This window comes from Siniperca chuatsi, linkage group LG3 (genome assembly GCF_020085105.1).
Source record: "Siniperca chuatsi isolate FFG_IHB_CAS linkage group LG3, ASM2008510v1, whole genome shotgun sequence".
NCBI classification, from domain to species: domain Eukaryota; kingdom Metazoa; phylum Chordata; class Actinopteri; order Centrarchiformes; family Sinipercidae; genus Siniperca; species Siniperca chuatsi.
In genome coordinates this window covers 20,060,206-20,083,160 of record NC_058044.1, presented here as the reverse complement: position 1 = coordinate 20,083,160, position 22,955 = coordinate 20,060,206, and the positions used below count along the sequence as shown (strand labels likewise).

General features: G+C 39.8%; 2 protein-coding genes and 2 non-coding genes across 6 annotated transcripts in view; 1 reads left to right on the top strand and 3 right to left on the bottom strand.

The window, feature by feature from the left end:
- Window positions 1–345: 345 nt before the first annotated feature.
- Window positions 346–418, top strand: trnar-ccu. The gene has a single exon. It is a non-coding gene; the product is annotated as a tRNA-Arg (tRNA).
- A 582-nt stretch (window positions 419–1,000) lies between these two features.
- Window positions 1,001–16,659, bottom strand: LOC122873807 (mitochondrial glycine transporter B-like). 2 transcript variants are annotated; one of them, XM_044190985.1, is made up of 12 exons: window positions 16,080–16,659; window positions 15,633–15,731; window positions 13,172–13,296; window positions 12,509–12,593; window positions 11,811–11,990; window positions 10,423–10,591; window positions 9,936–10,099; window positions 4,759–9,834; window positions 3,223–3,360; window positions 2,690–2,790; window positions 1,549–1,679; window positions 1,001–1,164 (listed from the first exon to the last, which is right to left on the bottom strand). In XM_044190985.1, the coding sequence occupies exons 2-8, from the start codon at window positions 15,645–15,647 to the stop codon at window positions 9,712–9,714; spliced, it is 861 nt and encodes a 286-aa protein (XP_044046920.1). In that variant the 5' UTR covers window positions 15,648–15,731; window positions 16,080–16,659; the 3' UTR covers window positions 1,001–1,164; window positions 1,549–1,679; window positions 2,690–2,790; window positions 3,223–3,360; window positions 4,759–9,711. The 2 variants fall into 2 exon arrangements, with proteins under 2 accessions (XP_044046920.1, XP_044046918.1); XM_044190983.1 differs by lacking the exons at window positions 15,633–15,731; window positions 16,080–16,659 and adding an exon at window positions 14,256–15,588.
- LOC122874143 lies at window positions 2,452–2,594 on the bottom strand. Its single transcript, XR_006377569.1, has one exon. It is a non-coding gene; the product is annotated as a small nucleolar RNA SNORA62/SNORA6 family (small nucleolar RNA).
- A 1,545-nt stretch (window positions 16,660–18,204) lies between the features above and the next one.
- The window catches only part of LOC122870658 (myosin-9-like), a 30,633-nt gene continuing 25,882 nt past the window's right edge, over window positions 18,205–22,955 (bottom strand). For both annotated transcript variants that reach the window (XM_044185016.1, XM_044185022.1), the window contains 7 exons: window positions 22,677–22,805; window positions 21,636–21,724; window positions 21,308–21,431; window positions 20,765–20,973; window positions 20,437–20,545; window positions 20,087–20,259; window positions 18,205–19,260 (listed from right to left, as the gene is read on the bottom strand). In XM_044185016.1, coding sequence (XP_044040951.1) covers window positions 19,152–19,260; window positions 20,087–20,259; window positions 20,437–20,545; window positions 20,765–20,973; window positions 21,308–21,431; window positions 21,636–21,724; window positions 22,677–22,805 — 942 coding nt within the window. In that variant the 3' untranslated portion in view covers window positions 18,205–19,151. The remainder of the gene's footprint in view (window positions 19,261–20,086; window positions 20,260–20,436; window positions 20,546–20,764; window positions 20,974–21,307; window positions 21,432–21,635; window positions 21,725–22,676; window positions 22,806–22,955) is intronic.

Genomic DNA, 22,955 nt, shown 5'->3' with positions numbered 1-22,955 from the left:
AAACCTCTGAGCGGGCCGAATCCCAAGGTGGAGATGGCATTTGAAGGAAAAGCTCGGACATTGCAGCCATTTTCGAATACCGCTCATGAGTGACATTTAATTTGTAGTCAAACAGAGTTTGGGGCTTAACAGGAAACAGCTCGTCTCTTCTGTGTTGAACTCGATTCAGTGGTGTGTTCTTTGTTGCCTAGCAACGGAACAGAAAGATTTTGACTTTCGACAAAACATAACCATAAAATACATGCGTAAACCATATTGTCCGTTATCACATATACATATATACTAATTTCTCCGTCATATACGTTATATTATGAATTATGTATTGTTTCACATAGTGATGTACTTGCCCCAGTGGCCTAATGGATAAGGCACTGGCCTCCTAAGCCAGGGATTGTGGGTTCGAGTCCCATCTGGGGTGGAACATTTTAAAGCACAAGTTACCCTACACGAAGATTATCAACATGCCATTCTCAAATCTCTGTAGTTACTTAAATCGATTGAAGTAATGAGTTGTAATTACAAAGTAGCTTGCAGACAACAGAAATGGTATATTACCTTACACTAGGTACATGTTCTTTGTCACTACCATTATGAATCTCATGAATCAACCTGCACATAAAATTTGTAGTCAAGTTCTGTCCTGACCCACAGAACTCAACAGTTCAGGGATAATTTCAAACTAAAGTATACAGGAGGGATCACTGATGTAGTCATGAAAGATCAGCTGCTTCTTATTAAGTTGTTTATTTTAATCGTATTTTTACTGCATCATTGTTTGCATTTTGTATCATCTTTGTATGCGTTTTCCTGTTGGGTTTTGTACTTGTATTAAAGCAGGTACAAACTTGCTTAGGCTATTAATGCTGTAATATGTGACATGGTACTTGTCCCTGTAAATATAAACATTAGACACATTTGATATTATAACTATATTAATCTTGTGTGCATACATTATGCATATATTCATTAAAGATAAACAAAATGACACAGGACAGTTTTATAAACAACAAGGGAACTTTATTGATTTCTCAGCTCATAGTGCTATGCATTTTCATGTGTTTTTTTTGACGGACATGACTTCGGACCAGTCAGAACTAGCACCGCCCCAGTCTGAGGCCAGTGTAGTGGGAGCTGCAGACCAGCCTTCAGTGGCACTCCAGTCCTCTGCAGGAACAAGAGGAAACAGTGTGAGAAATATTTCATTAATATGTATTCTGTTTAACTGTTTTTACATTCATCCTCTGACAGCTGCCAAAAATCAACCCGGAAGAATTTAGTAAACAAGATGGTAGGATCCTGTGTTGTCTGTGTTGTTATCACTCCTCTGTTGGAAAATGTTGGAAACTGATTAGTATAATATATTATATACTACTTTAACTGATCATATTTTTCTGTATTTAAGGCGATCAGAATTTTAATTTGATACTTGTTAAATTGAAGTATACTAGTCTATAAATCTCACTTCTTGATGATCAAAAACTCTACAGCAGCCTTTAATGGGAGTCCCAACATCTGTGTTTACATGTGACTTTTCCCCCCACCGCTCACCTCCTCTGGGTCTCTGTAGAAGAAGAGATTAGGCATGACTTCCCAGGGGTGCTCCCAGGAGATGGTCCCCCTCATCCTCAACACCGCTCTGGCCAACATCCACCGCACATCAGACCCACAGAGTGGTGACCCTAGTCACACAGACAAACAGAAAATGGTTACTTTCCTACACAATATCAAATAGTCATGGGACAGTAAAAAAAAAAAAAAAAAAAAAAAAAAAGGCACAGGAGAAATACTACACCTGGTCTCACTGGTTTGAACAGTTGACAACTGCAGACAAGTGAGACAATGTTTCTGTTTCTGACATAAAGCATGTACAAGAGCTGTGCTATAACACTCTGGCTAAAAGCTCTAGCTCAATCTCAACATTCGATCAGGTGCATAAACACGGTGGCCTCATTGACCAGCATCTTCCTGTTATGTAGGGCCATCCCAGAGCTCAACACCCACACAACATTTATACACTATAGAGAGTAATGTCTGGTAGCTAAATACAGATGGGTAATTGTGCCACAGAAGAGGCTTTTAATCAGCTGGTCTAAATTTCATAACAGCCCCTGGGGCAAAGGATGACATTGTCTTCAGCTGTAATTTCTGCACTGCTCATCCTTTTTCCTATGAAAGACACCAGTAAAGCTCGCAGTAAACAGCCTCACAATGTGCCTGCACATGGGTCTAATCCTGTCACTGAAGAATCTGCTGATTCATTGAAGCCAATACAAATGAAGTAACCCGAGGCAGTGTTTTGTGGGCTCCGCATGGAAATCTGCTGCCATTTGCGTCGAAGAAACAAGACAACAAATACTGCAACAGTTATAGCATTTAGCATGACTGGGCCTGCAGAAGGTATCCAATTAGTGGAGCATGAGAGAAAAAAAGGCACTTGAGTATTTAATGTTCAAGTGTGGCTCAGGTCACTATCAAACCCCAGTCATGGGACAGCAGTCCTCATGGTGTTAGCGAAAACCCGGCCATATCACTCTGGCACACTTCCGACACCTTAACACTGACAAGATCAGTGCCAGGCTTTAATGGTGTGCTGCATGTTTAGTGCAATACAATAAGCTTAACAATACACAGAACATATTCTGAGAGGTGTAGCCTGTCAGGCGTAAAGTAGCTTTCTCCATAAACTGACCTGTCCTGTGTTTCTGGAGGAGATGGCACACAAACATCGGCTGGACTCTCAATGGCAACAATGGCCCTGGCTGCCAGCAGTCAGGTTAATAATTTACACAACTGGAGAAGGAAAGACAGAAGAAAGCCAAATTACTTACCACACTCATGACAAAGTTATAACACAGACATTTGTATTAAATCAGTTGGTCAAGGTCCTGTGATCACAGTGACTCGAGGTATAATTTATTTTTGGTTGTAGTTTTCACACATTACCACCACATATATAATTTCATAAACTTAAACGGTGTGATTTCCAAACATGGCCCTCTTTTTGTGATGGAAAAAAGAATCACGTTGAACCTTAACTGTCAGATTACATTGCAATGTTTTAAGCTTTAAACTAATTACCTACATACAGCATGCATGACAACTTATTTCCACAAACAAATTGATTGTAGGCAGAAAGAAGGATGTATTCAAAGAGTAAATACAGCTGTTGTGTGAAAACCTGATGAGCCATGATGAAATAGAAAATTAAAAAGTCCGACTCACCATCAGTATTCCTCTTGTGGACATACTGCTCCAGGAAGTCCAGGTTGGCTCCTCCCAGACCGGCTCCTTCATCTGCAGCACAGCCAGACTTCCGGACATCGTGACCACTTTCCTTGAGTTACGAGTTTAGTAGGAGAGCTGGGAGAGGAGAGAACAAAAAAAATAAAAAATAAAGTCCGTCAGATAGCGATGAGCAACAAATTGACCACAACAGTATAAACGTTCTTGATGGCAAGCTCCTGACGTGATCAATAGTTAAAGAAAATACTGAAGCGCAGACACTCCAGGACCCTTCCGACATTTTATTTTATTTAACCAAGAAGTTTCTTGAGATACACCAACTCTTTTAAAACAGAGACCTGGACAAAATAAAGACAGGCATGAAAAGAGAGAAGCTTGACTATTTAAAACAGTTATTTATTCAACTGAATTCAGCCTTATGCCGCAGGTGAAGGAACGTGCTGTCAAATCCATCAAGTTACCTGATGTTAAGACATCTGATATTTCTGTCACGGGATCCCCCTCAATATTATTTAATTAAAATGAGAATGCCATGGACCGTATTTGGTCCAAATGCACAAGTATTTTACTGTTTAGAAGTACTCAGATCCTTTCGTTAAGTAAAAGTAGAAATACCATGGTCTAAAAATACTCCATTACTAGTAAAAGTCCTGAATTGAAAATGTTAGTTAAGTAAAAGTACAAAGTATTATCAGCATTTAAAGTATTTTAAAGTATCAAAAGTCAAAGTACTCATGCAGAACAGCTCCTTTCATAGTGTTAAATTATAACTGAGTATTATATTATTATGTTTTTATCACTAACAAATGCATTTTCATGTTGTAGGTTCGTCAATGTGGAGCTTGTATACTAATGGGTAGATTAGTAGTATAGTACTGCATTATATCACATAAGCATATCATGTTTTTTTTTATGTAAAAATTAACTGGTAACTAAAGCTGTCAAATGTAGTGGAGTAAAAAGTAAAATGTTTCCCTGTGAAATGTAATGGAGTAGAAATATAAAGTAGCATAGAATGGAAAGTATGTCAAAGATGAGAGAAGAAAAGCTAAACTTTTCATTATGTCACTTATTTTTAATAAAATAACTGACATTTACCCGCCATAATTATTCAAAGCCGCCCAGACAAGTATCGTTATTGTATATATCCGATTAATTTACTGCGGCTATTTTTAATATTTACAAACATGACAAACGAAAGGGAGACAGCCAACTGCCACTAATTTTAACAAATACATTGACGTGTAGACATGATATTTATTATTATTTAATTTAAATACAGTGACTAACCCTATTTTAATAAACGTTGTCAGTGGTAAAGACAGACTGTATAAAACAGCTACAGACACACCGCAGCAACGAGCGTGACCAGCCAGACGAGAGCAATGTTTCTTACTTCTGTGTCCGTTACACAGGCTGTACTGATATACTTCATTAATGTACCCCTGACTTTCCCGACAGGTTAGTCCTCACAACATGGAGTATAATAATGAGAAGGTACAGTGTCAGACTCACTTCTCACCGCGAGACACCGCAGTACGGCGACCTGCAGCACCTCATGGTAAAAGAGGACGGAAAAGGAAGAGACGTCACATTTATAGTGACATTTACTTCCGCATACAGGGGGCTGAATCAAGCCCTGAGTTTGGCCTGCCAGGTACGCTTCGCACAAATGGACCAGCTCAGCTCAGGAAAAAACAGACCCTGTACAGACCAGAGCTCTCGCATAGAAAGTGCACATGAACGATGCATACAGCAGATGTATAATATAGTATGTTGTAATATACAGTATAGCTACTACGATGTTCAAACGGCTGGGAAAATTTGGCAAAATAAAATCACATTCATATTCAAAGCAAGTTAACTTGTTAAAATATCATTATTATCATTATTATCCTATTAATAGGACTATCCCTAAATCTTGACACATCCATTCTAGTTTGACAAAAAAAAAAATGTAGCTCAAAGTCCACTTACTAGACTTTTCTATATTTTTCAGCTGCATCTAATGATCTTTTGTGGCGAATCGTGGCCAAAATGTTTATTATGTACATACAACCTAATAACTCCTTTAAACTTTGAGGTGCTGCTGAGTCATTTATTTTCTAAAATATAAACAACAAATAATCCAGGGTTGTATCAACAAGCCAAAGAAGCAGAATGATGGCCTCCACAAACCATTACTCTTCACTGTACACTTAAAAATACTTAAGAATAATGTCCAGCATGTTGCATTCAACTTCTCTAGTAGCAGTGGGGTTTATAAATCCCTCGGTGTCAGACAGAAACTATGAGTAAGCGTAATGGTTACAGTTTACAGATACAGTTCAGTTTCTGAACTATGCTGACTTTTCCAGGAAGGTGGTCTACACCATTAGCCTATTGTTGTTTCTCAGACTAGTAGTAATGAGAAAAAGAGAAATTCTGAGAAAGCGTGAGGATAAATTACGTAAAGTAAAAAGGATAAAACTGGGGTGGTCTTGGTTCATGGCAATTCAGTATTTGATGGGTATTTAGAGCCTATCAAAGAAGCTTCTATAATCAGTGTGTGAGAATGAATCTGTGAGGTAAGACAGTAAATGGTTTTGTAGTAAAGTTTGAAAACTATGGTAAATTGTACATTAAATCATGATTTACTGGTACTTTTTCAGCCCACTGAGAAATGAACAAAAGTGTTAAAAAACAGATCAAATGGAGCAAGAATTGAACAAGTGGCCTGTGGATAAATTGTGTCAAAACATCAGTGTTTTGATATTCTGAAATCTCTTTGTTGCAGAATTAGACGTACAATATGAATATGATTTGAATAAATATATGAATAAATAAATCCAAGAAACACTGCAGGAACACGTGAAATTTCTTACTTCTAGAAGTAAGAAGTAAAACTACCAGACACATGAGGGGAGGAGAATATTTCAAATAAGACAGGAAATAACTATACACAAACCCTCAAACCATGACAAAGATGACAAGCAAACAGGGTAGATCAAGCCTATATTTCAAAGAATAAATAAGCCAGCAGTGTGTTCTCAAACGCAAACTAACACAAAGTAAGTTACCATACAAATAAATTGTTTATTTTTTATTGTTCCGATTAGTTTGTCTTTAAGGGTACACACGGCAGCACGACCTTCTCAAAATGACATTTGAATGTCCATCTTGAGAAGATTTGTTTTGCAGACACATTTGAGTTGTCTGAAAAGCCATCTTAAGTCTTGTTTATACGTATGCAAACGTTCATTCTGTCACCAGCTCAGTCAGAGAGGAAGAGAACAAAACTACGATCTCAGTCCTCCCAGAAGGAGACTGAACCAGGATTTAGATCATTCTCTCCAGAGTGCTCATCATTACAAGTGTGTGCAGTTTGTCTGCAAAACACGTCTTCATCACAACAGTAAAACCCTGTCAGAGGTCTCAGGACCTTTCACCCATCAACAGTGAGTTGGAGGATCAGGTGTTCAGAAGGGCTGAGAGTCAGACCGGCTCAGGATGGATCGGTCTCTACAGGGATCCCAACAGCCCCACTGACTGGACTCCTGGACAAAACAATTACATTCATTTCTTCTGCTTGAACCTGATCATGGTGGAGGTGAAGAAGACCTGGGAGGAGGCTCTGGAGCACTGCAGAGAGCATCAGACTGACCTCACCAGCCTGCTCTCTGAGACCGAGCACCTTCTGGCCCTGAGCAAGATCCAGCACGACAACATCACTGAGCAGGTGTGGATCGGACTGCGCTACCTGGAGGGCCGCTGGCTGTGGGTGAACGGTGACCCTCTGGTGTACCAGGCCTGGCCCCAAGGAGGAGCTCAGGACCACCAGTGTCCAATATGGAAATGCTGTGGAGCTTTAACCAAAGAGGGAGTGTGGGAGAACTGGGACTGTAAGGAGAAACTCAACTTCCTCTGCTTTTAATTCTCATTCATGTCATTTAAGTTTTCAACATCTCACTCTTGCTGGAAAGGTAAAATGTTAGATTTTGTTTTAAAATGCTCAGTCAAAATGTTATTCACATCAATTCAATTTCTATTTTGTACAAATATTTTTTATTACTGACATTTGTACTATTATGACAAGGTTAGTGTTTTGATTTTAGCTTGAAGTTGTCTTTTTTGTGTCCACGTGTCTTTCAAGTCCATTTAGAAACTAAAGAGCATAGGTTTGTGATAAGCCACAATCAATGTCTAACAATTCTCCAGCCTTATTTTGTAACATATTATTTAAATATTTAATCAAATGTTGAAAATTTGATTATTTAAATTTGATTTAAATCTATTTCATTCCAAACTTTCTACAGTGTAGAAGATCAATAACTGTTGAAAATCTGATATATTTGCAAATGAATGCTTCACATAATCTCATTAAGCGTTCCAAACATTATATTTAATATATTGTGGTTATAATGGCTGGTTTTCACTCTGCAACAGTCATATCAAGTGGCTCTCGACAATGTTTAGTAGCAGCATGCATGCTCTGGTTTGTTAATAATATGGCTGATGCTATATTTCCAAGATACGGTAGTTGGTATGGATGATTATTATTATAATAGTTGCTATCTATAAATAAAGCAAAATCAACAATAAAGCAAAGTCAAAATTACTTTTCAAAAAGGAGGAAAATTTATTGACATTAAAAACCAGGCAGGCACAGCATCTGTCTGAGCAAACACATGCACAGCCCAAATATCTACAATAACAATGACCATATATGATATAGTCCCAACACAGGATCTACGAAGAGTACAGGAGTGGTGTGACAATGAAGATAATCGACGAGGTAAAACTTACAGGTGTGAATCACGGCACATGTAGAGACACAGTTGGTGTTACAGCAAACATTTAGAAATCAACTCCTGTCATTAAATTTCTCTTTTTGCTACACAACCTTTCCTCTTATATCACTGATCACACTGGACATTAATGACCTTTCTGTCATGTTACCAACATTTGAAAAATCTTCATTGTGTGTTACACTTTAGCTGCGTAATGATCTATTTTGTCCAATTAAGTCTTCAGTCTCCTCCACTAATAAGATCTTCCATTTGGAATTTCCACTTGTATATAATAATCATTTTCAATATATCACCTCTTTTTTATATCAACAATAATAAATAATATTTATAGCAAAGGGCACACTGTACGAGCAACATAAAAATATGGCCATCATTTGTTACAACCAATAAGTCTGTATTTAGTCAAATATTTAAAAAGCCAGGAAGAGGCTGGAAAATGTCAAGATCCACATCTCTCCAGCAGGGACATGGATTCTGTATAACTTTTATGAACGCAGTAGCGCAACGATTGAGCAAAGCTTCGCTTGCAAGCTCAATGTTCTGGAAATATGCTCACAGGCCACTCATTTAATCACAGGAGGTAACTCACTCCAACAAATGCTGAAATATTTGTAAGATTGCAGTTTCACCCTGTTATTAAAAAGTTCACTTGTGTTCACTCCGTGTTGGAAAAAAGTCAAATTATAAAAGAGCTTACCTAAACACAGGAAGCAGTGTGAATTACATTGCTGTTTTTGTCCTCAAAATCAAGCATTTCAATTACAAAACCACAAAATCCACAACATCCTGATCTGAGATGCCATCACAGGTCTGAATATCTTTCAGCTATGTTTCTTACTATCATTACTTCTTTAAAAAGCACATCTGGTTTCACTCTGCTGAGTCAAAAATGCACCACAGTTGTATATAAACTCAGCATAGCATTTTAAGCAGTATGGCAACAAAGGCTTTATTGTGATTTTCTTCCCATAATGCAACAGTGTGAGTAGTTGTGATTGTCTGAGCCGGAAACAAATTAAATATCTAAGTCTGCTTATTAATTGGCAAGTAAGAAACACTGCCCAATCTTGTGCAAGTTTCATAAATATGGCAGAAGCCAGAGCTCCTCTCTCTGCAGTGCTTTGTTTTTGGCTACCTCAGCAGATGTACGCTGCGCCAGCTTTCTGAGTGTCCTGTTTGCCTTGACAGTATTTTAAAATACCTTGTCAAAGGCAGCTAAGCTGCCCAGCACAGTTACAGGCCCTCTGTCAGGGGCATTTTTTTTTTTTTAGTGGCAGCCATACCTCAGGGTGTCCAAACATAAATAGTTAGAGAAGGAATAAGTTCACTTCACAGCAGGGAGTGTCACTTCACTCTAAGAATGACATCAGAGTGTGTCAGGTGTAACATCACAATCTCAAATTTACACACCTACAGACACAAACAGGCACATTTTCACAAACACTTAAATATCAACACACACACACACACACACACACACTCAGCATTCTTACTCTCTTTTTTCAGACATTTATCCGCCTGGTTCCTCTTTTCAAAATCTTGGTAGTGCTGGTTCACTGTCTCTACGAGCTCCTCTGCACCCTCTTCTTCTTTCGTGGGGCTTTCAGTGAGAAAATACTGTGTATCGTTATCCCCTCATATTTCATCCTGTTTTATTGTGGCTCAACACTGTTACTCTTCAGGATTTGAGGCCCATTCGAGCCATCAGCTGTTCGTAGACAGTCCAAGCCATAGCAGCCATCAGAGTGCGTCGCAGAGACCTGGGTACAGCCCCGCGGAAAAACCCGCCTACGCCATGTTCCTGAGGAAGCCAACAAGAATTAGCGTTTCTGCTTCTCCCTGAAAATGACGTGCACATGCAGTAACACAAAAACTGACAGCTGGGATGAAATGGGTACACACCATGTAAATGTAGCGAATAGCGTCTGCCGTGCTCCACTGGGATGGGCTGATTTGAATGTGGGTCTTCACCACGTCTGCAGGCTGTGTGACCAGCGACGCCATGACACCTGCCACGACCCCACAGCTGAAGTTCACCAGCGGGGCGTAGGCCGACGAAGCCACCTCTGCGAGAAGAGAAACCAGGTATCAGGAGAAAGCAGAGACCAGGCGTTTTTGTGATATTTCGACTTTGTTTTAAATCTTCAAATTAAGGTGTTGCTGGCCATCAAGGTGTGTAAAAAAACGTCCAGGTTTAAGACATAAAAGCTCTTAAAAGCTCCTTTTTTGGAGGCCAAAGATTCAAAAGCATTAAACCATTCACTATACACTTGATTGATTTTCTGTAGTACAAGAACAACACTTAGGCACCCTTCTGCTCATCTATAAAAAAGGCGCTTCACATTTTAATGACCTCCATTTTGATTTGCTGATGCATTGTGGCTCTCACCTTGAGGCAGCGCCTTCTTGGCCTGACTGTAGAACATGACGTAGATGCCGGAGAACGGAGCGTCTCGGAGCAGCGTGGCAGTCAGCCCCGAGAACAGAGCCCTGATTCCCTCTGTCTCGTACACACTCCTCAGAGCCCCTGCCACACTCACATAGTTGTAACAGCCACTCTGAAACAACATACAAACACATAAAATTAATATGGAACACGTTTATTTACACTGTTGCTTTTACGACACCGGGAGTAATTGCCTAATCGCCTGGAAACACTCACAGCTGGATACAGTTTGTTTTGGGTTTTTTTAACAGTGTTACAGATTGCCCCTGGGGACTACCAGTCGTAGATTGTGGTTATTCATTTATGGATGCAAAGTGAAATGGTCATTCATTGGGTACAATGCCTGTTACTCACAGATACTTCATGGTTCATTCATTAGTCACCATCTTTGTTACGCTTAGATATGCAATGTCATGTCAGCCAGTGAGCACTATAACTAATCAGAACTCCTGATTAATGAATAAGATGAAGGTGGACATGTCATGAAAGGACATTCTCACTCGTTGAAAATGTCTGTGTCATGTAAACACAATTATCCTCTTTTGTTTTCTACTGCAGCACAAAGTAGCCCTGTGTTTGCCTGGTTCCAGACTTTTCTTTCAGGTCTGGTTCATTGACGTCTGTTTCCCCAGTTGGAAAATCAACCGACCAGTCATGTGCAGGCAAGATTAATAATGAGGAAGTCATCTTCCTGTGCCAGAACCAGAAAAATAGCAACATCTAACCGCTTGTATTTTAAAATTGCTATCATGAAAATGCTATTTTTGTTCTAGGATCTTTATTTTTGACTAAAAGAAGGCTCTACCATAGACTGTATAAAAGGGCTCTACACAAACACACGAGTCCTACTTATTACTACAAAAACATGAGCTCATGAGAAGTGCCTGAAGGCATAAAATAAGATTCCTCCAATACTGGTGAGCCAGTAGCCCCACAAAAAGTAGCTTCCTTTCATGTGGCTTGAGGGTTCTTAAAATGTTTTCGTTGGATCAAGACATTCAGATTTATTGTCACCTATTTTAAACATGTCATGTGCTAAAGGTCTATTATTCCAGGAGGAAATCTCACCAGACAAAAGTGGTTCATAACAACATACTGGGAAAGGGTTTAAAAATAGATGACAAAGACAAATCATTAATCATTGCCTAAAACTGAACCACTGACTAAATGCAATCATACATTTACAACTGTCTTCAATTGTAAACTGCCATGTTAATAAGTTAACAACATTAATTGAAACTTGACCGTGATTAAAGTCCACTAATCATACCGCACGTCTCAGGTCAGATGGGCTCTGAGGTCTCTCAGTATGTAAAGAAACTGTCGCTCACCTCAAAGCGTGTCTTGATGACTGTGAATGGCAGCATGGAGACACCAGCCACAGCTCTGGCACCCGCTCCGAGCAGAACAGCCTCGCCAGCATTGGGTGCCCGGTCCAGGAAGTAGTGCTGCTTCAGGGAGTAGAAGGTGCTGAAGTAGATGCCCACCCCGGGGATGCAGCGAACAAATGACTGCCAGAGAGAAACAGAAGTGTTAAACATTTCTCATATTCTGCTTTTTGCCTAATGTGATGGTGTTAAAGGTGGTGTTAGCTATAACATATACAATATATATTAGCTATACTGGTGCCAACCAAGAGTATAAAATATATTATATTCTGACTGTGGTAATCTGAAAACATTTTTAACATTTTACAGTCATACTATAAAGTTTAAATGTCACAAGTGTCGTACTACTGGATTTTTGTTGTGTTTTGTTTTGTTTGACTTACTAAGTCCATGTCAAGACATTGTACTAGATGGATGTTGTTTCTATAAATTTAGCATTCTGAGAAGAATCACAGCCATGTGCTATAGTCCGTAGAGCAAGACTGAGAGGTAACGCTAATGTTAGCTGAAAGACAGAAAGCGTGTACGTGGACTGGTGCTGGAGAACAAATACTGACTACATACATACATGCAACAACAGGATTTATAACGGCAGGAATGATTGTAAATGTTAAAAATGATAAACAAGGTCAGTTACTCACTGGTGAAAGTCCCTTCCACAGGCTGAAGACATTTTCTGTCCTAATAACATTTACGAGAACAGTAAACATCCCCACCTTTGGTGCACTGCAGGATGAAAGTGAGAAATGGTTACAGACACATGCGAAGGTGCGAGCATGTAAAAACATACAGACACTCAAAGGCAGATAAAAGATAAACAGTTTGGATTTTCATGGTGGGAACAATAAACTGTAGAAAGATCATTACTACAGAAATTATCCCCTGGAGTTTGGTACTCCACCTGTGGAACATGTTTAAAATAAATATCCGCTTTTATCCATTAACATTTCCTGTTCCTGTCTTCAGTGGAGTAAATTGCAACCTAGCAGCCTGACAGTATGATTACATGGTGCTGGTGTGACTAACTGCCCTATATAGGTCATAACAGTATATTCAGGCTGGCACTGATCGCAAATGTTGTCCTGCCATGCTGCGTGCGTGCCTGTGTGTGTGTGTCATTTTGTGCCTGGAGAGCATGTTGATTATCATGGTGTCCGTAAATCAAAGTCAGAGAGAGAAAAGATAACACCAGGGGCATGCTGATTTACATGCATCTGATGGCATGCAGGCAAAATGTGTAGTGTGTGTGTATTTGCATGTTCATACACATGAGATGTGTCTGTGTGTTATGTGTGCACACACACCCCGGCTTGGCATTGTTCTGCAGGGTCTGCAACCGTGTCTTGACCAGATCCAAAGGCTGGAATAGCAGCGTCGAGCAGGTGCCGCTCAGAGAGCCACACATAAAGGCTTTGAGAGCCGGGTGAGCCTGAGGACGATGACAGACAGAGAGAGGGACAATGGAGGAGAGAGACAGAGGGATGCAAAGAAAGAGAAGGTGGGGGAATGGCAAAGAGTGGACGTAAAGGAGAGAAGTGACAGGAGAAAGAAATGGCAGAGTAGAGAGCATGTGGGGGGGGGGTGTAGATAGAAATCAGAATTATGGACAGAGAGGAGAGTGTTGGAGGATGACAGACAGAGAAAGGGGATGAGGCAATGATAAACATAACGGATTAATCACAGTGTAAAAAGCATCAACAACAACATCTTTCTCTGCACTCGTCACCTCTTGTTGAATGCCACAGACCCTCTCAAAAGAGCAGGCAAACGTTATCCATGCAAATATCTGCATCAAAAATCCTGACACAACAGAAGTGGGCCCCAAAATAATGAAACATTATCTCGTACACAAGGAGTGGACTTTAATTTGAATATAAATATGCTTGTATTGCATTTCCATTACAAAATTTAAATAAAAATAAATAAAACAAGCCTGTAGCACAGAGGAAAGACCCACTCCCCATACAGTGGAGATGATGGAAATGTGCCGAGACAGTCCACACACACACACACACACACACACACACAGGCTGTTGGGTAGAATTAAACTGAGGCTCAATATTATCTGTGCTTGCATGTCTCATGGACAAACAGGCAGCGAGGGCATGAGACACAGACATGGACAGACAGACGGACACTAAATTTAGCTGCATTTGAAGGTAAACAGTTACCCAGAAAAAAAAACCAACATGTAAATTGGGAAAAGAAAATGCTCATCATAAGGCAATAACAATAACCACAATTACAACAAACGCAAAATAAAATGTGTGCACTGCAGATAAGCGCTGTCTGCTATACACACACAACATTCATTACATACTATATGTAGCTGCTACACACACACATGTGCCACTTTAATGCACGCATAATGCACAAACACACTCCTACCTTGCCCAGGCTGCCCGGGGCTCGGCTCTGAGAGTCCTGTTTTTCCTGCATTTTGTCCTCTTTCACCTCCCTCTTTCTGTGATGCTGCTATTACAAGTAGCATATTATAAAATAAACCTCCATCTCTCGCCTTCCTTCCTTCCCTCGCTTTCTCTCTCTACCGCCGGCCCACAATGGCTTTCTCCTGCTTCTCGTCCTCCCTCCCCCCAGTTTTACACCCAAAGCAGAAGCTTAAGCCAGCCTTTCGTTTTTCTATGGGCTTCTATCTTTATCTTTCAGAGACACACTCACACATCTGTATTTCACTCTCTCCCCCCTCTGCAAAGCTCACTGCTAAATTGCATCTTCATCAAATGGCATGAGTCATGAAGTGGCTGCATGTCTGTCTGTCTGTCTGTGTGTGTGTGTGTGTGTGTGTGTGTGTGTGTGTGTGTGTGTGTGTGTTATGGTGATTTTAGACACTGGATTTCAGCACCTGTGTGGCTGGGTCAACAATTCGAGCAAATTAAGAGAAAAATCCATCCCATGTTTCAATAATGCCCTCCAAATCAGCTCTGTCCCACGAACCAAGAAGATTCTAGCTTTATTTCAGGTGTTTCAGGTGGTTTCAGACACTTTCACAAAATCGGCAGCAGCCATCTTTTGAATTTCAAAATAAAGCACATGACTTTCTCATTATCATGGGCAGGAGATCAGTCTCTAATGTTAAAGAGACATACAGTAGTCAAGAATTATGCATTTATGGCCTTCAGTCTTGTTCTGGTATCAAATGTCATTAGTAACCAGCTAAAAGGCAGCTTATTTTGTCCTTGGGGGTTTAACTAGGAGTGAGCAATACTATGAGAATGTAAATGTTTCCACTATCAGAGATTTTGCCATAGTGTTTATACCGCAGTAGCTTTCCCTTTAACATCTCTGGGTGTATTGGGCAATTGTGGGCAATATTGCGAATCATGTTGGATTTTAGTATGATGTGTTGAAGTTTCATGATCTGTCAGGTATTTAATTCCCAGGAATAAACAACTGATATTATGATAAAGATTTACACAACCTGTGATAGAGGATTTTATCAGTATTGCCCACATGTAGTTTTAACTGCTGTGCCGTCAAGTTGGACTGGGTGCTCTTTATTATCATTATAGACAGTTAAAGGTGAAAATGTGTAACTTTAGAATATTATTGTAAGGTCACAACACACACACACACACACAAACAGTATTACAATTGGTTGGTTTAACACAGGTTTATCCCCACGAACAAATTCAACTGCTTTATTTGTAAGGGAAAATATAAGCTGATAAAATATAAAGTGACAGATTCAGTACACGGGTTTTTTGATAACCATAAACAGTGGCAGCAACCAGCAGGTGCACTCACCGCTGCTAACTCCATCTTTGACCTGGATGCTGAGCCGGATGAGTCCAGTTTCTCGCCTGCTGCTGCCGTTTTGATGCTGATTAAATTCACCCAACGTTACTAAAAGTGGGAAAATCACATGGCAGCCATGAGTCACATTTCAAAACAATAAGGTCGTTTGCAAAGGCTCTAAGATGCCGGTAGCAGCAAGCTAGGTTAGCTAGCTGTCAGAGTATGCTAAGGTGAAGGTAACGTTAGTATGACATTAACCTCTCAGGAAAAGTTTAACACTCAAACTCAGATACAGCGACAAATGACAAACAGCGCTACTTTGAAGGCAAACGCCGTAAAGCTTTCATCTATGACAACCAGTTTGTTTCGGAAGAGATTCAGTCAGCAAGATACACTACTTGACTAACGTTAGTTAGCCACTGTAGCAGGCTAACTTAGCATGCTAGCTCCTCTTACCTGACTTTGAAGTCTGTTAAGGACTGATGGAGGCGATGGTCATCCTCGCCAGCTTCGGGGACGCCATGTTTTTGTATTTATTGTGACTTTCTGCGATTTTTTTGTTTGTCTAACGTTAACAAACACGTAACTCTGATTGCCAGGCTGAATACAGAACTTTCTGGCAAGGCTCGTCGCCTATCAAACGTTAGTGTTAGCTCACTCCAGTAAGTTATTTAACGTTAGTCTCGTCTACAATAATATTTAACGTTAACGCCGTTAATGTCCTGATGTGGGTCGTGTCCCAAAAAGAAGATTTTAACCGCAGAAACACGTGTCGCTACTTGCTGTGATGCTGCGACTGTTAGCATCTGGCTAGCAAAGTTCACCTGCAGTGCAGCGTCGACACCGCACAATCAATGGGCGACACATCATCTCGCTGTGTGTCACACAAGAGTACCGCCGCAATGTTTCACAGCGTACATTGGTTGGTTTGGTCAGTGTGCGAGATCTGCATTATAAAGCACAAAGCTAGAATATGAATGAAGTTCATATTGTTTTCGTTAGTGTTTTAGAAAACAAGCCGGTATGTGTACAATGTAGTTCAATGCATTTCTAATAGTGACCTCAGGATGTCGCTGTTGCCCGTGTGTCAGTCCTGAGATGAAAAGCAGGACCTTTTATTTTTTCAACCAGTTATACAGTATATTATACCGTGCATTATCCGCCAACATTTGTGCAACTATTGATCTTTATTACTTATACCGCTCAGATTCAGTGATGATCGAAAAAAAGTCTAATTCTGCCAGCAAAACTTAATAATCATAAGTGTAAATTGGTAACGATTGGAAACCTATTTGAATAACAAGTTTAACCCCCCAAAACAAAACAAAAAAATAAAAAACTGTCAACATGTGCCAGATTATTAGAGTCCCAACGTGTTCAATATTACATAAATAAATAACAGTATGAATAAATACAGAAAAAATTATTACAATTAAATTGAATGACTTACACTAACACTTTGGGTCTCCATGGGACTTTAAGATGTTTGTGTAATGTATAACCTACTGTTACCTACATATGTGGATCCCCTGGCATAGTATGTGTTCCACCATGTGTTTTAATTATATATATCGTTAATCCAAATAAAAAGAGAATAAAAATGATGTAGTCCTCCCATCTATGGGTAATCTATATGAGCATAAATCAACTGGCAGATTACTTCAGACTGCTGTGACGCATCCACTTGAGGCCCTATACTGCACAAACTGAGACAAATCACAAATTAACCAGTGTACCCTACCTTAACACTACAAGAAAACCTACAGGACAATTCATTGTCCTGCTCAATAACTGCATAATTCCTACAGAACTGATATAACTAATATTCCTGAGTATATTGCTCTGTGACCGCCGGAGTATCTACGGTCGCCATACTCTATAGTTACTAATACAAACATTTGGCAGAGAAGGGGTGATATTTAGTTTAACATAAGTTAAAAGTGTACGTAGTTGTAGGTTTCATTCACAAATTAATGCATTTGGAGAGCTGCATTTAGACTCAAGAGTAGTTGAATGTGCAACCTCAGACAGACTATAAGGTTCATAGGTTTTACAGCTCAAAGACATCCATTGTTAATGGGATTCTTGCTGAGACGAATTCCCGTGGCATTTAGTTTCAGCTCTCCCTCATGGCAGCATCATCATTTTAAATGTGAAGTTTTGGGTTTCCTTGGACATATCTGCAGTACCCCGTAGAAGAGGATAGCTTGTCTGAACTTTATGGGTCGTTCCTCATTTAGGAGAATCATTCACCCGACTATTTTGACATGTACAACATAAAGAGGGAATTTTTTACTAAAAAGGGCCAACTTTGGAAGATACTCATTATTTTTAAAGTTGTTTTGCACAGAAAGGATTGTGGATTTTATCCCCAACGACTTACATAAAAAATGGGTTTAAGAAGGGTTCTTTTCACAGCCATATGGACAGGAGGAATGATAACTATGGCCAATAACTGTTTCAGTGTACGTATTGGCATGCGAGTATTGTTTTAAGACAGACTTGAAAAAATATAAACCTATCCTTTAAGCCTACAACTTTTCAAATTGAGTTTACTCACACAAGAGACAAGGAAGTCAAATGCATTTGATATTTGGTCAATTTATTGCATTAAGGCATTTGATAAAATATAGAATAGCCTTCAAATATTGGCATCAATATGACATGTTATTTGTTTCATAATACAGTGTTAGGGTATCATACTTAAATCTAAAATATGCAGGATTCAACTCTGGCAAATCATTCAGAGGCTAATGTGCTAATAGAATCCCCAAAGCACAAAACATAGTACAGTGAGAGCTACTACATGATGACCCACCACCAACAATCAATAAGTGTAAAACCAGTGAGAAATGATACATCAACCAAACTATCAGATGATGGTACAAAATTTGCACCAACATTTTCACCAACGTCGCTGTATTTTGACTACACCACCTCTGATGAACTGAACAGTTTCTGTTTCGTCTGTGTTGGCATTGTGCAAAATTGGTTGAGGTAATAACATGACAGGATAACACAGTGAGAGGAAAAACATACAGTACAGATGCATAGTTTTATACTGACACTAGCAAATATGAACCACAGTTTGTAACTGCATCAAAACTCGCCCCCCAAAAAGACCCATGTTTGTGTGCAAAACAAGCATAAAACGTCCAGTGTTTTCCCCAAATATGGTACAGTAACAGCACATAAACCTCAAGCACAAATACAATGAAATTGCAATGGCTTGTTACAAGAGCAATATTTTATAATATACCTATCAAGTAGAAAAATAGACCAAGAAAAGTATGTGTGAAGCCTTAGTAGAAAAACACCACTCACATTCACTGAGATGAATATGATAATTTGGCCAAATATAAATGCATTATATAGAAAGTAACAGTAAGGCTATAAGATGAGTGTCAATACAAAGCTAAATCCTCTCACAAAAAGTCTTACTTGATAGCTTGCATGGCTAATGTTTTACTATATCTGCATGTGGACTGTGGTCATTATAATAATATTTCCCTCTTGGCTTTCTTCCGTTCACTCAGCTGCAGGCTCGGATGCCTCAACTTGCACTTCCACATCCTCATCGCTGTCCAGGCCAGTGCGATTCAAGGTACGCCGCATATTGAAAGGCAAGTCCCCACGTCTTTAAACAAACAAATAAAAAGGTTCAAACACAGTAGAAAAGATGAGGCACACAGTATTAATGAATATATTAAAGACTATAATTGATAATTGTATAATCAAAATCGACTTCCAGGATACAGATAAAAAAAAAAGAATGGTTAAAGTCAAAACAGCAGAGCTCGAGATATCCTGATATTTAACCCCCAGAATAGTTCAGACTCCAAAAACCCTACACTTCCTATTTAGCAACTTAAAAGAGTACTACACTGATTTAGCATTGCACTCCTATAACATTGTTGGTCTTGAGATGGACAGTTTTTTTTACATAATTAAATAAATAAATAAATAAAAATTGATGCAGCTGAACCAGGAATGTCGTCTTTGTTATTCCACACATTCTTCTTCCTCGTCAAAACCTGGTGCCTACATTACCCACAATGCAACTCAACCACAAACAGAGCAGTCGGTGATTCGGGTGTGTTATGCATTAGCCGCTAGCCTCAAGCAGACATGCGGAGCAGGATACAGATGTCCGGTAAGATCACTTCTTTCAACTCCACACACGCAGATGTTTTTCATTTCCTAACTTTTATAGTCTTCCGACCAAACAGACACTGACTCAAGTGACATCACTTGCTTACATCACTCGGGTTATTGTCTCAGACTTGACAGAGCTCCTCCAGGGCCACAGAAGACATTACACAAAGGTTTTCACAGGCTCATGAAGAGTAAACTGATCTTCATGTGTAATGTAGTTCCTATTTAACTTATTAAATGCTCTATTCTCAGTTGTGAGATGAAAACTATTATGCACTCAGAGGAAGGTCCTTTGGATAAATAACTACCTGAGCTTGCTCTTCAGAGTGCTGACTTCACGGTTCATAGCGTCTGCTGACTCAGTGGCATCCTCCAGTTCCCTCTGCAGCTTCCTGCGGAAGGCGTTGGCTCGTGTCGCCTCCTCCTCTGCCTCCTCTAGCTGACGCTTCAGCTGACGCATTCGGGTGTTCGTCTTCTCCGCCTGCAGAGAGAGGGTTCACTTAGTGTGGAGAGCACCAATACAGGAACAAGTGCCAAAAACAATGCCAGCAGATCAGCAAGGATTCAAGTCAGGATCAAACTACACAATAAGACTCCTCTCTCCTACCTTTAATAATCTAGAAATCAAAAGTAAAAGGAGATTAGTGATGACGCTTACCTGGTCTTTGTATTGCTCCGTGTTGCGCCTCTCGTCATCAACCTGTAGCATCACCTCTTTCAGCTTCTTCTCTGTCCGCTTGGCCAGCCTGGAGGACTGCTGACGCTCCCTGAAATGAGCAGAAAACGCAAATGCAGCGAAGAATCAGTACACAGTCACGGGACGCTAAAAGTACAAGAAAAAAAAAAAAAAAGATTCTTTATAAAAAAATTTTTAAAAAATATATCATTACTGAATCAGGAACACACAGACACCATCCAAATTGTTTTTGACTGGTTTACCGACTGGCCACGACTGTTATCAAAGTGTCCATTGCACTGGCACTCACTTTGACTCTATGTCGAGCTGTTCCTCCAGCTGAGCGATCTTGGCCTCCAGGGTGGTGATGGAGGATTTGTTCTTGGACTTGATGATTCCCTCGAGCTCCTGCAGCTTCAGTTTCAGCTCCTTGTTCTGGCGTTCCAGCTGGGAACGAGCCCCCTCCAGCCGCTGGGAGGAGCTGCGCTCTGCAGCCAGCTCTGTGGTCAACTGCTCAGTCTAAAGTCAGAAAGGCATTGTTAAAGTAAAGGATATCCTAAAGTAGTGATCTCAGTCACCCTGGATGTTTCTTTTTTTCCCCCACATCATCTTCATCTTTGGCGCTCATTGTGGTGTTGTTTCTTCACTGCAACCCTAAGAGTTCACCTGACAATAACTTTTTCATTGCTATTCCAACTAATTACAGTGTTCTTCTGTTTCTTCCAAATTAAGTGTTATTACTGATGACAGAAATGTAAACACATTCATTCCTTTCCACTGAATACGAAATGTTTTCTTCTACTTGCAAACAAAGGTAAAATTATCAGCTCAACATATCTGAGTGTGTCTCTACCTGCAGTGTGGTTCTCTTCAGACGATCGTTGACCATCTCGGTGTTGAGCTGCTCTTCCTCCAGCTCCTCCTCCAGCTTGGTGATACGAGCCTCCAGCCTCCTCTTCTCATCTGCCAGCAGAGAGCTGGCAACAACAACAAGTGAGGAAGAGGAGTGACGGTTAAAAGGAAATGTCTCTGTACATTAACTGCATACACTGACCTTGTATTTTTAAATCAGTACATACTCTATACTCTGCAGTTCCACATGACAAAGTGGTAAAATACAAAAAAAATTAAAAAAAAATTAAAATAAAAAAATAAATTGGCTGTTATTGTTTGGTTCATACTTCTTGGTGTTGGTGCTGTTAATCTCGTCCTGGAGCTCATCTCTCTCGGTCTGAACTTGTTTCTTGACTCTCTCTGCTGTGGCCAGATCCTGGAGGAAGCAGAAGACACAATTATATTGACTTCAAAGCCTGATACTGCCTGGACTTAATTTTGAAAACATGCTACATACTATAACATGGTTAAGATCGCAATATACAGTGGCATCCAATTAGGAAACAGGGCTATTAGCATTCAAATTATGTCTAGGAGTCTTCTTTGACAGACCGTCATAAGCAAATGATCACAGCTTCATGTTGAAGATGAACAGGGGAAAGCTTTGAAAGCAATTTCTCGCTCTTTAATGACTGGATATGAAAGTACCTGCTGTGAACCACTCCTACGCGTCACAGAAAAGGTCAGATCTCACAATTGTACAGATGGTTTATTATTTAATTAGTTTTATTTTTGCATAATTACACCATCTTATAATATTCCATGTAATATACCTCATCTATAATACCTTTGTGAGTGCAACAAGCTAACTCACTAGCTTAGGACTTCAAAGTTCTTTTGTACTCAATACAAAACGTCAGTGAATAAAAGTCTCAAATCCAAAGTTCTTCGTTTGACTGTTTAATTATGAATCTCGAAACGTAAAAAAAAAAAAAAAAATTTAAAACTTAGGATCTTTACTTTTCTTACAAATGAACCGTGTCGTTCCGTGTAGGTCAAAGGACCGTGTTGCTCCAGAGTCCAGTGGCTTCTGACTGTTTCGCAGGGTTCTATTTCTTTCATACTAAATCTAACAGCCAATCAAATCGCATTATATTATACTAGATCACTGGCTAACTGTTTACATTCCAATTTCTACGTTTCATTTGCAACACAAGTTTTTCCTCAGATTTACAAAATAAACTCAAAATATTATTACTTCCATAGAAATGGCTTCAACAACCTTGTTGAGTGTATGGCACTGAGAAATTGTCCAAATCAGGCACTTTGTCCACATCCAGTCAGGTTTCAGAGTTTTGAGTTGTTATTTTCCATTATTACTTTCATACCTCCTGGAAGTGCAGGGCGTCTGCCTCCATGGCCTTGAGCTTCTTCTCAGTCTCCTTGGCCCCGTTGATGGCTTCTTCTCTGGACAAACGCAGCTCATCCAGCTCTCTCATCAGATCTTTCATTTGGGCCTGGAGAGTACACGTGCAGACAGTAGTGCTGAAGTTAGATGCCCATCATTGTGAGGGTTTTTCCAATCCATGTATGTGACCACAATGATCACTTTTGTCAATAACATAGGTCAACAAGACTGGCTATTCTGGCACACTCCTGAAGGGGTG